General features: G+C 42.2%; 1 protein-coding gene across 1 annotated transcript in view; it reads right to left on the reverse strand.

The window, feature by feature from the left end:
- fscn2b (fascin actin-bundling protein 2b, retinal) overlaps positions 1–1,403 on the reverse strand; it is a 32,825-nt gene extending 31,422 nt beyond the window's left edge. The window contains exons 1-2 of the mRNA XM_061909104.1: positions 1,309–1,403; positions 509–1,235 (exon numbers count right to left, since the gene is read on the reverse strand). Coding sequence (XP_061765088.1) covers positions 509–1,235; positions 1,309–1,401 — 820 coding nt within the window. The 5' untranslated portion in view covers positions 1,402–1,403. The remainder of the gene's footprint in view (positions 1–508; positions 1,236–1,308) is intronic.
- Between the last annotated feature and the right edge of the window lie 13,006 nt (positions 1,404–14,409).

Genomic DNA, 14,409 nt, shown 5'->3' on the forward strand with positions numbered 1-14,409 from the left:
AGGTTACGCTGTATAGGCCCTTGTGAGGCTTATATGATACAGAGGCTGTAGATTGCACACACCTGGTTTATAGTGCGAAGTTTTTATGCAAAACCATATGTGCAAAAATGTATTATGTAAAGGGGGATTTTCTATCCAACTCTTTTATGGGGTCATGCTCTGCTTTAGAATGTCACAGTAAATGTTCCCACAATAGACCACAGATCCCCTGTGACGGCAGAACTCATGCAGCCCAAGACCGTGCTTTACTGTAGGCAATCCACAAAGGTCTTGGTTCTCACTTGTGTTGCCAGATATTTCAACAATAATGGCTGTGTGCTGAGTCTTTAATGTATACTAATATACAAGCTGTAAATCTTTGTTTCATGGTTGCTGAAATGTGGGGGATTTACTTTATTATTATTGTGACAGCTTAGTGTTCTGTATAAAGTGGGCCGGTGCATCATGTGACCACTATTGCACGGGGAATCAATCAATAATCAATCCATCTTAAGCTGTATTTTCCTACCTTGCCTCATGGAAACATACTTCCCATTGGCTGCCAACAGAACCACCTGTGGGTGGCTTTCCTCTAGGTCGAACAATTCGTCCTTGCCCGGCTTGGAGCATCGTCCTGACCTCAAGGTTCCTGAAGGGCCCATGGGAGACAAGTACTTGCCTTCACAGTCTTTAAAAGCCAACTTCCCACACTTGAGCTCCAGTGTGTACGCCGTGGATCGGCTGCTCTGCTCTACGAGCTTCCCATCATTGCTGAGGAAGCGGCTGTCGCAGGTCTTAAGGCAGTACTTCCCATTCAGGAAGACAAGGGTCAGGAGTGCTGTGACCCCCCAGGGAATATTCCTATCCACTGCGATCTCGCCATCTTCCACCGAAAGATGAGCGTAGCGCTTGCGGGCCACAGACAGCAGGTTGGCCTGTGGGTGTAGAGCAAGGTGCACCGCCCATAGCTCGTTTTCAGTGATGACCTGTGCAAAACAGGACAGGAAGTCCCGGGAGCCGCCAAAGAAACGGAGGTGCTGCTCGGATTGCAGTGCCCAGCGGCCGTCCGACTGCGCCACGATAAGGAAGCGGCAATCTGAGTTACGACCGTCTGCTTCGCAGGTGACTTTGCCGTCCTTGTCAGAGGCAAGATAGCGTCTTAGGTGGCTGCGCAGGTAGACCACCTGCATGTCCTGGGAGTCCTGCTCTAGAGTCCAGATCTGCTTCTTCTTCATGCTGAGAGCTGATGCGTTGACCTGAAAGACAACAAAGAAGTTGTGTAGTCCTATACATGCTCATAATTGTGAACGTGTTGTTTGCATGTCGTACCTTGAAGCCAAAAGTCTCAGCAGTGAGGTATCGTCCATCATGGTTGATCAGACCAAACTGAAGCTTTAAAGGCCTATTCCCATTGGAAGGCATCTTTATCTAGGGAGAAAAAATGCGAAAAGATGGAATACAAGCCCACAGACTAGAGTCCAGTCAATCATATTAAGGTTTGTACAGTAATTAAAAACCAGGACAAGTCATGGAATTTTAGAATGCAAATTTCTAGGCCCTGAAAATGTACGGTGGTACAGGAGTTAGTGAGTGTGCCTCAGAATACAGAGGTCCTGGGTTCGATCCTGGGCTCGGGATCTTTCTGTGTTGAGTTTGCATGTTCTCCACGTGACTGCGTGGGTTCCCTCCGGGTACTACAGCTTCCTCTCACCTCCAAAGACATGCATCTGGGGATAGGTTAATTGGCAACACTAAATTGGCCCTAGTGTGAGTTTGAGTGTGAATGTTGTCTATCCATCTGTGTTGGCCCTGTGATGAGGTGGCGACTTGTCCAGGGTGTACACCGCCTTCAGCCCAAATGCAGCTGAGATAGGCTCCAGCACCCCCCGCGTCCCCGAAAGGGACGAGCGGTAGAAAATGGTTGGGATGGATGGATGAAAATGTTATGGAAAATATTTTTTCTTAAATATTGGGAAGGTCATGGAAATATACCTAAAGTTTCATGAATATAAAACAAAAATGATGTGTCGTAATGAAATGTAACCTGGCTATGGACTTGCCATGATATTTTGCTGGTGTGAAACATTTATTTAGTATCGTATGTCTAGGCATGCAGCATCGAAAGACCAACTGACGGCAGTCACGTCTACCAGCTACTGTAGTTAATTCTGCTAGCGAAGTGACAATGCTGAAAAAATGTCAGCAAACTGCAGCTTCTCTAACATGTTTTCTTAGGGGTAGTGCTGTTAAACATTTGACATTTTGAATATGGGCGAGGCAGCGCTCACTAGCCACTCGAAGGGGGGGAAAAAAAAACTGTAGTCACAGTTGCTAGCAGTGCAATACCCATAAGCAAGTTTATGAGAACAGTCAGCAACATTACTACAGTTTCCACAGCAACAACGCAGACAATTTTGGACGTTTCTGCCAAACACAAAGTCCTCAAAGCCGAGCTACAGAGGGCACTAAAATGCCTGAATTCATACGACTCATTCAAGTCAGGAGAAGTGAGCCGCCTTTCCGCTGCCATGTTCCCAAACAGACAGATTGTAGCAAACTGTAACTGGTGAGAACACGTGTCTATGTCTGTGCATTTTCAGTTGCTCTGCACTTACTTACTGTCATTTCTGTCCCAACAGATGTAGTGCTGTTTGACTAGAGCATAAACCACCATTTGTTCACCAAATCGATTTATTTGCGAGGCTGTGAGCCTGAAACTCGGTGGCAGAAGTGCTCAAACTAATTAAGGCCATCCCTGTTTTTAAATATCATAAATTGAGTTAAACTTAACTTCACAATGTTTTAAATTGCTTTTGTTATCTCAGCTCATTTTATTCATCACTTTGATAATCAGTTGATTGTATGCAGAATGCTAGTACCAGCAACTCGTGCATAGATAAACACAAATTAAAAGGTAGATTTCTGTTTAAGGGGGCATATATTTTAATCCAATATAGTAATGCTGCCTGAAGCTGACCTAATCAGTGGCCATGATACTGAACAGCATGGTTTGGCTTCTGGAGTGACCAATCAGAGTGTGGTATTTATATTCTTAGTTCATTTAGCAATTACTGTGCTTCACAATTCTTAATGTAGAGCAAAAATGTTTTAGAATATTTTTCAAGAAATACAATGAAAACAAAAACAAAAAAAAAACAAATGACTCGATTTGATGAAGCCGCAATATTTAAAGTGCCATGTGGTGAGAGATGATGGGATTGGTGAGGTCCAATGCCTCTGATGTTGGTCAAGAGGGTCTGGCACTCAAAGACCACATTAAAGGACATTCCCCTTCAAAACGGTTCACATAAAAAATTGCCGCAAAGAATTTTCCATAATTTCGGTGACGTACGATTGTCGATTATTGACATTGAGGATTATCTTTTACATTACCTTTTGTGTAGATTTTTTCTACATTCAAGTTCAGCTTTTCGACCCAAGAAAAACCACAGTCAGCCTTGAATGTTGCTTATTCCAATTAACACATTTGCCGCAAAATAATTCAGTCCATGGTGGAGAAAGAAATAATGTAGCCCTTTTATGTATTAGTGGTACATTTGGTGCAGTTAATTGCAGCGCTGACAAGGAAGGTTCTCTAGATTTGACAAAATTACCAATGATTCACGCTGTTGCGGCAGAATTAGCAGTTAATTTAGATTTATTCCTTTCTTTGGAGCACTTTGCTAAATCAACAGGAGCACCAAAAAGAGTGGAGGTGATGTCATGGCGAGTGATGAAATGCAAACGTCTCCAAGACAGGAAATCAATTCATTAAGGTACAGCGCATAAAGCACTCCAGAGACCGAAAAATTATTTCCCCCACCCATTGCTTCATTATACAGTTTTCCAGCTACGCCGTCCTAATTTACTTACTGTGGTTTTGTGGCTTCCTCTCTAGCAGTTTCTGCAGCTCCCCCAGATTTAAGAGGCTTCTTCCACCAAGTGACCTGTTGTAATTCCTGCCTTCTTTTCTCCGTTCGGCTGCTCTTCCCTCCCAGCCTTGTCTAATCAGGTTAGGAACAGCAACCTAGATCTCTCCTCAGTCTTAAGCTTGCTGTCCGTCTATCTTTGAGTATGTTTTTTCTTTAGGCTGCCCTCCCTCTGCCGCCTGTTGAACGCCCAGCCTCGATCTCCTGTTGAGGGCTCAATCGTTGTAGGTATCCCAAGAAACGACTTCCCAGCATAGGCCTCTCATTCTGCTCCTTTTCTGGCCTTGAGGTTTCTTATAGCCTTAACACCTTGTGCCTCCTTGAAGTCCTGAGGTTTGATCAGTGAAGAAGAACATCCTCACTCCTTCCCCTGAATATAAGGCAACAATTGCAACCTATGGCAACAAAAGGATGCTTGCCTTTTGTTATCTTAAGTCTCCCTTTCACCTTTTCTACCTTTCTCCATGCTGGCATGTGTGTGATCTTGCCTTTCTATGGGCTTTTTTTCTGAACTCTGCTCTTTGAAACAATACAATACAGTACACACACACACACACACACACACACACACACACACACACACACACACACACACACACACACATATATACAGAGGCTGAGAGTAACAAGAGCACCCCCTGTGCCTACGGGATAGTTGAGCTCCTCTTACCTGCCAACACTGAGGGTTTGGTTACACACCTTCTCTGATTGCACGCTCTCTGGGCTTACTCTAAAAGGACCGAGAGAGGCAGACTTTTGTGTGTGTAGGAGTGCGTGTGTGCGGGTAATCAGCCTTGCCAATCAGCCGATTATAAGACGTCTTTACAGGGTTAACAGACGTGTCTGTTCCTAAATTGGTCTAATCCTTAACCCAATCATTTCAACCTGGCTAATCTAGCATAGTGCCCTGCTCATCTTTACAGCTACACACACTGTACATTAATCCAAAATTAAATAAATATGTTTTATGCAGGAACCTGCACACGCGGACATGATAAATGGTGCCAAGGTGTTTTAAAAACACTGAAGCAGAGAACATTTATCATCGTTATTATTACTATAGTATTACTGTGCAGCTGCAGATGTTCCCCGAATTTACAAATTTGTTGATCAAAGGGTGGGAAAAAATCTGAAATAAGGCTGCTGTGACTGCCTCTCATCCATACTTGCCAACCCTCCCGGGAGACTCCTGAAATTCAGCGCCTCTCCCGAAAACCTCCCGGGACAAATTTTCTCCCGAAATTCAGGCGGAGCTGGAGGCCACGCCCCCTCCAGCTCCATGCGGACCTGAGTGACGTGTATAAAGAGCGTGTGGCTGCCCAATGACGTTATAACTGTAGAATGATCGAGGGCGAGTTCTTGGTTTCTTATGTGGGTTTATTGTTAGGCAGTTTAATTAACGTCTTCCCAGCGCGGTAAAACAACACTAAACAACAACAGTCCGTTTTCGTCTACCATAAAGAAGTTTGTCTGCCTAAACAGCAATTTTGTGACACTCTTAAACAGGACAATACTGCCATCTACTGTACATGCATACGGTTAGAAAAACAAAGATGGACAATTCAACCCTTAACTCAACAATAAGTAGATGAGTGTTGTATGTGTGTGTAAATGTATAAATAAATGAACACTGAAATTCAAGTATTTCTTTTTATATATATATAAATATATATATATATATATATATATATATATATATATATATATATATATATATATTTATATAACTAGAATTCACTGAAAGTCAAGTATTTCTTATGTATATAAATATATATATATATATATATATATATATATATATGTAGGGCTTCACGGTGGCAGAGGGGTTAGTGCGTCTGCCTCACAATACGAAGCTCCTGAGTAGACAGGAGCTTCAATCCCGAGCTCGGGATCTTTCTGTGTGGAGTTTGCATATCTTCCCCGTGACTGCGTGGGTTCCCTCCGGGTACTCCGGCTTCCTCCCACTTCCAAAGACGTGCACTTGGGGATAGGTTCATTGGCAACACTAAATTGGCCCTAGTGTGTGAATGTGAGTGTGAATGTTGTCTGTCTATCCGTGTTGGCCCTGCGATGAGGTGGCGACTTGTCCAGGGTGTACCCCGCCTTCCGCCCGATTGTAGCTGAGATAGGCACCAGAGCCCCCCGTGACCCCAAAGGGAATAAGCGGTAAAAAATGGATGGATATATATATATATATATATATATATATATATATATATATATATATATATATATATATATATATATATATATATATATATATATATATATATATATGAAATACTTGACTTGGTGAATCTAGGGGGAAATATACGCCCCACCCACGCCCCACGCCTCACCCCCGACTATGCCCCTCACCCCGCCCACACCCCACCTCCCGTAATCGGAGGTCTCAAGGTTGGCAAGTATGCTCTCGTCTAGTGCGCAGCCAAGTGTATACTCTCGGCAGTACTTCATGAAGTTGGATCGATCAGTACCAAATTCTGCACTTTTACTGGCTCCGACTGAATTCTGTCGGTACCACCAGGTATCGATTCACATAAAATCAAACAGTGCTATATTTCAATACCTTTGTCGCATAGGACGTCACGTCCGGGTGCAGACTCAAACACTTGGCAGGCAAACAAGCACTCAAGCAGCACTCAGAGTGGACTGCCTTTTAGTAATGTTATTTTCAGTACCATCAGAGCAGGTACAGCATGTCGGATAGAAAACGTTTGAATGTTAAGCAAGTCTCCACTTTTTTAAAATGCTCTAGCTCAGTGTTAATTTACTTCAGATTTGCCATACACACGCCAACATTAGCGATTTTACTAAGAGATTTAATCACCTCCAAATTAGGTAATGAAAACTACAACTAAGATGCAAATTACAATCAAACAGCTGGTGTGTAATAAGTACAATACCTGCAGTAGAAACATTTTTAGGGTGCAAGAAAAGACTAGATTCAACTTAATGGCAAAGACCAGGCAACACACTGTAGCCTATATACTACTGTCATCTAATGTCTTGGAATTGTAACTGCATTCAAAGTTCACTATATAATACTTGCAAATGAGGTTCAGAATTGTAAGAAATTGTAATAAAACAACTGGACATCCCAGTTATTATCCCCTTACAGTGAAATAAAAAAAAACATTAACACATGAACACACACGAAAGTACCAAAAATTGGTACCGTTGAGGACTGGTATTGATTCCTATTTACTATTAGGAGCGTATTGATTCAAATGTAAACGGTACACATTTGTGATCCTGCGTGCCTGCTTCTGTTTGTCTGCATGTCGCCAATATATTTGTAGAAACATTCCACAATGACTTTCTACAGCCTGTGTTATGTATTTATTGCAAGTGTGACATCACTATGTTGTCTAATTAGACAATGAAATGCAGAGAAATATCTTACAGCACGGTGCCATTACTCTGGTTCACCATTCAGGGGCATTAGTGAGCTGGCACATGGTTGTCGCTGCCGTCCTTCTATGGCAAGGTAAAGGACAGTGCCAGCGTTTTTTTAGTTTTTTTTTTTTTATAAAGACTCATTGAAATACAAAAAAATAGCGCCAGGATCAAATGTGTCTGCTAAAGTGAGCGACAAGTCAAGTGCAATATAGTGGTTTCTCTATTTTTAGGCCCTGTTGATTGACTAAATGAATAAATCAGACCACCTAGATGGAAGATAATATACCTAAACTCAACAAAAGGTAAACGTTTACAATAATTGCCCAATGTACCTAAACTGCAAAGGTAAAACCACAAATGTTTTTTGTAGGGATGCACAATTTTTTTTTCCCCAAGCCTATACCAATGTTTCTCAAAACAAACAGCCAATAAGTTTTTTTTTTTTTTTGTAGATCTGACTGTAGTTTGTGCATTCCGCGAGCTAAGAAAGAGTCTGTCGTGTCTACATGCAAGAGGATCTCCTGCTGGCCTCACTATGGACTGGACTCTCCCATTATTAACTGTATCCTCTCGGCATCCATTGCACCGGTCGCCCAGGCAGCCATCCCCACATCTGCCGTACTTTCCAAGGTTTCTCGTTGTTCCCATTGGGTTGAGTTCTTTTCTTGCCCTGATGTGGGATCTGAGCCGAGGATGTCGTTATGGCTTGTGCAGCCTTTTGAGACATTTGTGATTAAGGGCTATATAAGTAAACTTTGATTGATTGATTGACTTTGACTCAAAGGTGGATTTGACAAACTGTACCTGTAGATTTGACATCCCTACTATGCGAGAGCTAACCTCACACCCATAAATTAGTAATGAATCTTAAGTCCATCTACTGTATAAGTGTGTGCAATGTGGCAATCATCAATCAATCAATCAATGTTTACTTATATAGCCCTAAATCACTAGTGTCTCAAAGGGCTGCACAAACCACCACGACATCCTCGGTAGGCCCACATAAGGGCAAGGAAAACTCACACCCAGTGGGACATCGGTGACAATAATGACCCAGTGGGACGTCGGTGAGAATGATGACTATGAGAACCTTAGAGAGGAGGAAAGCAATGGATGTCGAGCGGGTCTAACATGATACTGTGAAAGTTCAATCCACAATGGATCCAACACAGTCGCGAGAGTCCAGTCCAAAGCGGATCCCACACAGCAGCGAGAGTCCCGTTCACAGCGGAGCCAGCAGGAAACCATCCCAAGCGGAGGCGGATCAGCATCGCAGAGATGTCCCCAGCCGATACACAGGCAAGCAGTACATGGCCACCGGATCGGACCGGACCCCCTCCACAAGGGAGAGTGGGACATAGAAGAAAAAGAAAAGAAACGGCAGATCAACTGGTCTAAAAAGGGAGTCTATTTAAAGGCTAGAGTATACAAATGAGTTTTAAGGTGAGACTTAAATGCTTCTACTGAGGTGGCATCTCGAACTGTTACCGGGAGGGCATTCCAGAGTACTGGAGCCTGAACGGAAAACGCTCTATAGCCCGCAGACTTTTTTTGGGCTTTGGGAATCACTAACAAGCCGGAGTCCTTTGAACGCAGATTTCTTGCCGGGACAAATGGTACAATACAATCGGCAAGATAGGATGGAGCTAGACCGTGTAGTATTTTATACGTAAGTAGTAAAACCTTAAAGTCACATCTTAAGTGCACAGGAAGCCAGTGCAGGTGAGCCAGTACAGGCGTAATGTGATCAAACTTTCTTGTTCTTGTCAAAAGTCTAGCAGCCGCATTTTGTACCAACTGTAATCTTTTAATGCTAGACATGGGGAGACCCGAAAATAATACGTTACAGTAGCCGAGGCGAGACGTAACAAACGCATGGATAATGATCTCAGCGTCTTTAGTGGACAGAATGGAGCGAATTTTAGCGATATTACGGAGATGAAAGAAGGCCGTTTTAGTAACGCTTTTAATGTGTGCTTCAAAGGAGAGAGTTGGGTCAAAGATAATACCCAGATTCTTTACCGTGTCGCCTTGTTTAATTGTTTGGTTGTCAAATGTTAGAGTTGTATTATTAAATAGAGTTCGGTGTCTAGCAGGACCGATAATCAGCATTTCCGTTTTTTTGGCGTTGAGTTGCAAAAAGTTAGCGGACATCCATTGTTTAATTTCATTAAGACACGCCTCCAGCTGACTACAATCCGGCGTGTTGGTCAGCTTTAGGGGCATGTAGAGTTGGGTGTCATCAGCATAACAGTGAAAGCTAATACCGTATTTGCGTATGATGTCACCTAGCGGCAGCATGTAGATGCTGAAGAGTGCAGGGCGAAGGACCGAACCCTGGGGAAGTCCACACGTTACCTTAACGTAGTCCGAGGTCACATTGTCATGGGAGACACACTGCATCCTATCAGTAAGATAAGAGTTAAACCAATACAGGGCTAAGTCTGACATACCAATTCGTGTTTTGATACGTTCTAATAAAATATTATGATCGACGGTATCGAAAGCAGCGCTAAGATCGAGGAGCAGCAACATAGATGACGCATCAGAATCCATTGTTAGCAATAGATCATTAGTCATTTTTGCGAGGGCTGTCTCCGTGGAGTGATTTGCCCTGAAACCGGATTGAAAGGTTTCACATAGATTGTTAGACGCTAAGTGTTCATTTAACTGCTCCGCAACAATTTTTTCGAGGATTTTTGAAATAAAGGGAAGGTGAGACAATCATGTCATGTTTTGCTAGCAAACATGCATTTGAAAGATAGCGGCGGTTCAGAAGTACAATCCGTAGCTCTAAGGGGTCTGCTGGCGGATGGGGTCCAGTGTCATCAGTGATGGCGGGGTGTGGGGACTTCTGCATTTCAGATATTACAGTGGTCAAGTGTATCACTGATTCGGCTGTATTGTCTTATCTCTTGGCTGCATGCAGTAGCGTGTTGCTGCTGGATGAATGAATGCAGTTTTTACGGGTGATTTATGTCACGTGCCGTCCATGATTGACAGCATAGGCTGTTTGGACATACACACAGCATGTTGGCTGTGAAACTAGAATGATGCACTGGCTGCGTGTCTCCACCTCTGTGCTCCCTTTGAGCGGGCGAGTTGCTACACTGACACCAAGGCTAGCTTCGTCCAGTATGAGGAAATGGTAGATTTTTCTGGCCTTAGGGCCGTCTCTAGCGGCCTTTTTAAAAGTCCCGGACGCAGCAGGGGTAAGAATGGCCAACGGATTTTCTTTGCGACTGGCTTTGGGCAGCTTCTTTGCTGGTGCAGGTGTCTAAATGGGCTTTCAAGGCATGAATGCTGGCTACGTTTCGAGGTGGCTGGTGAGTTTTGATGTGATGAAGGCGATGTTTTTTTTCCTTCCTCGCGGACTGTGGAACAAAGCAGTCCTTCTCAACCGACGCCATGTTTTTTTATACTGTGAGCTCAAGTGAATTTAGGGGCAATTTAGAAGTAGGAGCGCTTGATTTGTTAACCGTAACCCATGTACAGCACAATATGGATAATCTCACCTGATTGCAGTGTTAAAAAAAATTGTTTTCAAAGTTATTTTTCAAATTTATAGGATTATTGATGTGATGTCATATTTCCTAATATTGGCCTGATAATTATCAGGCACCCATAATTATTTAATTTGATCAAAAATATTTTTAAATAATACTAAAATAACTATTATGTCCGCCCTGAGATCGGTAGGTTGTGAGTTCAAACCCCGGCTGAGTCATACTAAAGACTATAAAAATGGGATCCATTATCTCGCTGCTTGGCACTCAGCGTCAAGGTTTAGAATAGGGGGTTAAATCACCAAAAATTATTCCCGGGCGTCACACCGCTGCTGCCCACTGCTCCCCTCATGTCCCAGTTGATGAACAAGGCAATGGGTCAAATGCAGAGGACAAATTTCACCACACCTAGTGTGTGTGTGACAATCATTTGTACTTTTACTTTAACTTTAACTTAAATAATTTTTACTGAAAGTGAATTATCTTATTTTTGTCTTTTGTTCTCATATTTATCAACCGTTATTAGCATTGATTAGACATAAGTGTAAAGTTAAAAAACAACAACTCCAAAGTGTGTTTAGGGCACGTCCAGCTGGTAGGAGGCCACGGGGAAGACCCAGGACACGTTGGAAAGACTATGTCTCCCGGCTGGCCTGGGAACGCCTCGGGATCCCCCGGGAAGAGCTAGACGAAGTGGCTGGAGATAGGGAAGTCTGGGCTTCCCTGCTTAGGCTGCTGCCCCCGCGACCCGACCTCGGATAAGCGGAAGATGATGGATGGATGGATGGATGGAACTCCAAAGTAGTCAGTTGCTTGCCAGCCATGAATAAGGGATGTATATCGTTAGGATTTATTGATGCGATACTCTTATCACTATTCCTTATTGATAACGGCATTTATCGGGACCCGTATCAGTAGTATATGTAATTTATAGAAATAAATATGTGAAAAAATACATTTTAATTAGCATTTATGCAAACCCCGTTTCTATGGGAGTTGGGAAATTGTGTTAGATGTAAATATAATGGCGGAGGAGGTTTTTTTTGCTTTTACTATGTGTAAACCAGGGGTCTTGTTCCACAGCCATACAGATCACTCTGATGGTTGTGATATAAAACAACTTTAACACAATTACTAATATGGCCACACTCTGTGAACCCACACCAAACACATTTCGGGAGAACATCGGCTCTGTACCACATTATAAACGCAACATAAGTATTACCCACAATGCCATGCATCCATGACTCTTGGCTATATTATACACCCCGCTAGCACTAAATCATCTAAGATGGCCTGATGCAAAGTGGAAAAGTGTTCTGTGGTCTGAGGAATCCACATTTCAAATTGTTTTTGGAAACTGTGGACCTTGTGTCCTCCGAACAAAATGGAAAAGATCCATCTGGATTGTTATAGGCGCAAAGTTCAAAAGCCAGCATCTGTGATGGTATGGGGGTATATTAGTGCCCAAGTCATGGGTAACTTACACATCTGTGAAGGCACCATTAATGCTGAAAGGTACATACAGGTTTGAGAGCAACATATGTTGCCATCCAAGCAAAGTTATTATGGACGCCCCTGCTTATTTCAGCAAGACAATGCCAAGCCATGCGTTACAACAGCCCGGCTTCATAGTAAAAGAGTGCGGGTACTAGACTGGCCTGACTGTAGTCAAGACCTGTCTCTCATTGAAAATGTGTGGCACAATATGAAGCCTAAAATACCACAACAGAAACCCAGGACTGTTGAACAACTTAAGGTGCACAGCAAGCAAGAATGGGAAAAAAAATCCACCTGAAAAGCTTCAACAATTGGTCTCCTCAGTTCCCAAATGTTTAATGAGTGTTGTTAAAAGGAAAGGTCATTTAACACAGTGGTAAAACTTCCCCTGTGCCAACTTTTTTGCAATGTGTTGCTGCCTTTGAATTGTATTAGTTATGTTAATGATTATTTGTAAAAAAAATAAATAATAATTTTCTCAGTATAAACAATAAATATCTTGTTTTTGCAGTCTATTCAATTGAATATAAGTTGAAAAGCATTTGCAAATCAATTTATTCTGTTTTTTATTTACGATTTACACAATGTGCCAACTTCACTGGTTTGGGGTTTTGTATATATATATATATATCTATGTGTGTGTGTGTGTGTATATCAGGGGTCCCCTAACTTTTTGACCCGGGGGCCGCATTGGGTTAAAATAATTTGGCCGGGGGCTGGGCTGTTTGTATATATATATATATATATATATATATATATATATATATTTATATATATATATATATATATTTATATATGCATATATATATGTGTATATATATGTATGTATATATATATGTATATATATATATATATGTATATATATATGTGTATATATATATATATGTGTATATATATGTATATGTATATATATATGTATATGTATATATGTATATGTATATATATATATGTATGTATATATGTGTATATGTATATATGTATATCTATATGTATATATATACTATCAATCAATCAATCAATGTTTACTTATATAGCCCTAAATCACTAGTGTCTCAAAGGGCTGCACAAACCACAACACAAACCACTACGACATCCTCGGTAGGCCCACCTAAGGGCAAGGAAAACTCACACCCAGTGGGACGGCGGTGACAATGATGACTATGAGAACCTTGGAGAGGACGAAAGCAATGGATGTCGAGCGGGTCTAACATGATACTGTGAAAGTTCAATCCATAATGGATACAACACAGTCGCGAGAGTCCAGTCCAAAGCGGATCCAACACAGCAGCGAGAGTCCCGTTCACAGCGGAGCCAGCAGGAAAACATCCCAAGCGGAGGCGGATCAGCAGCGCAGAGATGTCCCCAGCCGATACACAGGCAAGCAGTACATGGCCACCGGATCGGACCGGACCCCCTCCACAAGGGAGAGTGGGACATAGGAGAAAAAGAAAAGAAGCAGATCAACTGGTCTAAAAAGGGAGTCTATTTAAAGGCTAGAGTATACAAATGAGTTTTAAGGTGAGACTTAAATGCTTCTACTGAGGTGGCATCTCGAACTGCATTCCAGAATACTGGAGGCCGAAATGAAAACGCTCTATAGCCCGCAGACTTTTTTTGGGCTTTGGGAATCACTAATAAGCCGAAGTCCTTTGAACGCAGATTTCTTGCCGGGACATATGGTACAATACAATCGGCCAGATAGGATAGAGCTAGACCGTGTAGTATTTTATACGTAAGTAGTAAAACCTTAAAGTCACATCTTAAGTGCACAGGAAGCCAGTGCAGGTGAGCCAGTACAGGCGTAATGTGATCAAACTTTCTTGTTCTTGTCAAAAATCTAGCAGCCGCATTTTGTACCAACTGTAATCTTTTAATGCTAGACATGGGGAGACCCGAAAATAATACGTTACAGTAGTCGAGGCGAGACGTAACAAACGCATGGATAATGATCTCAGCGTCATTGGTGGACAGAATGGAGCGAATTTTAGCGATATTACGGCGATGAAAGAAGGCCGTTTTAGGAACGCTTTTAATGTGTGACTCAAAGGAGAGATATATATATATATATATATATATATATATATATATATATA

This window comes from Nerophis ophidion, linkage group LG08, assembly GCF_033978795.1.
Source record: "Nerophis ophidion isolate RoL-2023_Sa linkage group LG08, RoL_Noph_v1.0, whole genome shotgun sequence".
Taxonomy (NCBI): Eukaryota; Metazoa; Chordata; class Actinopteri; order Syngnathiformes; family Syngnathidae; genus Nerophis; species Nerophis ophidion.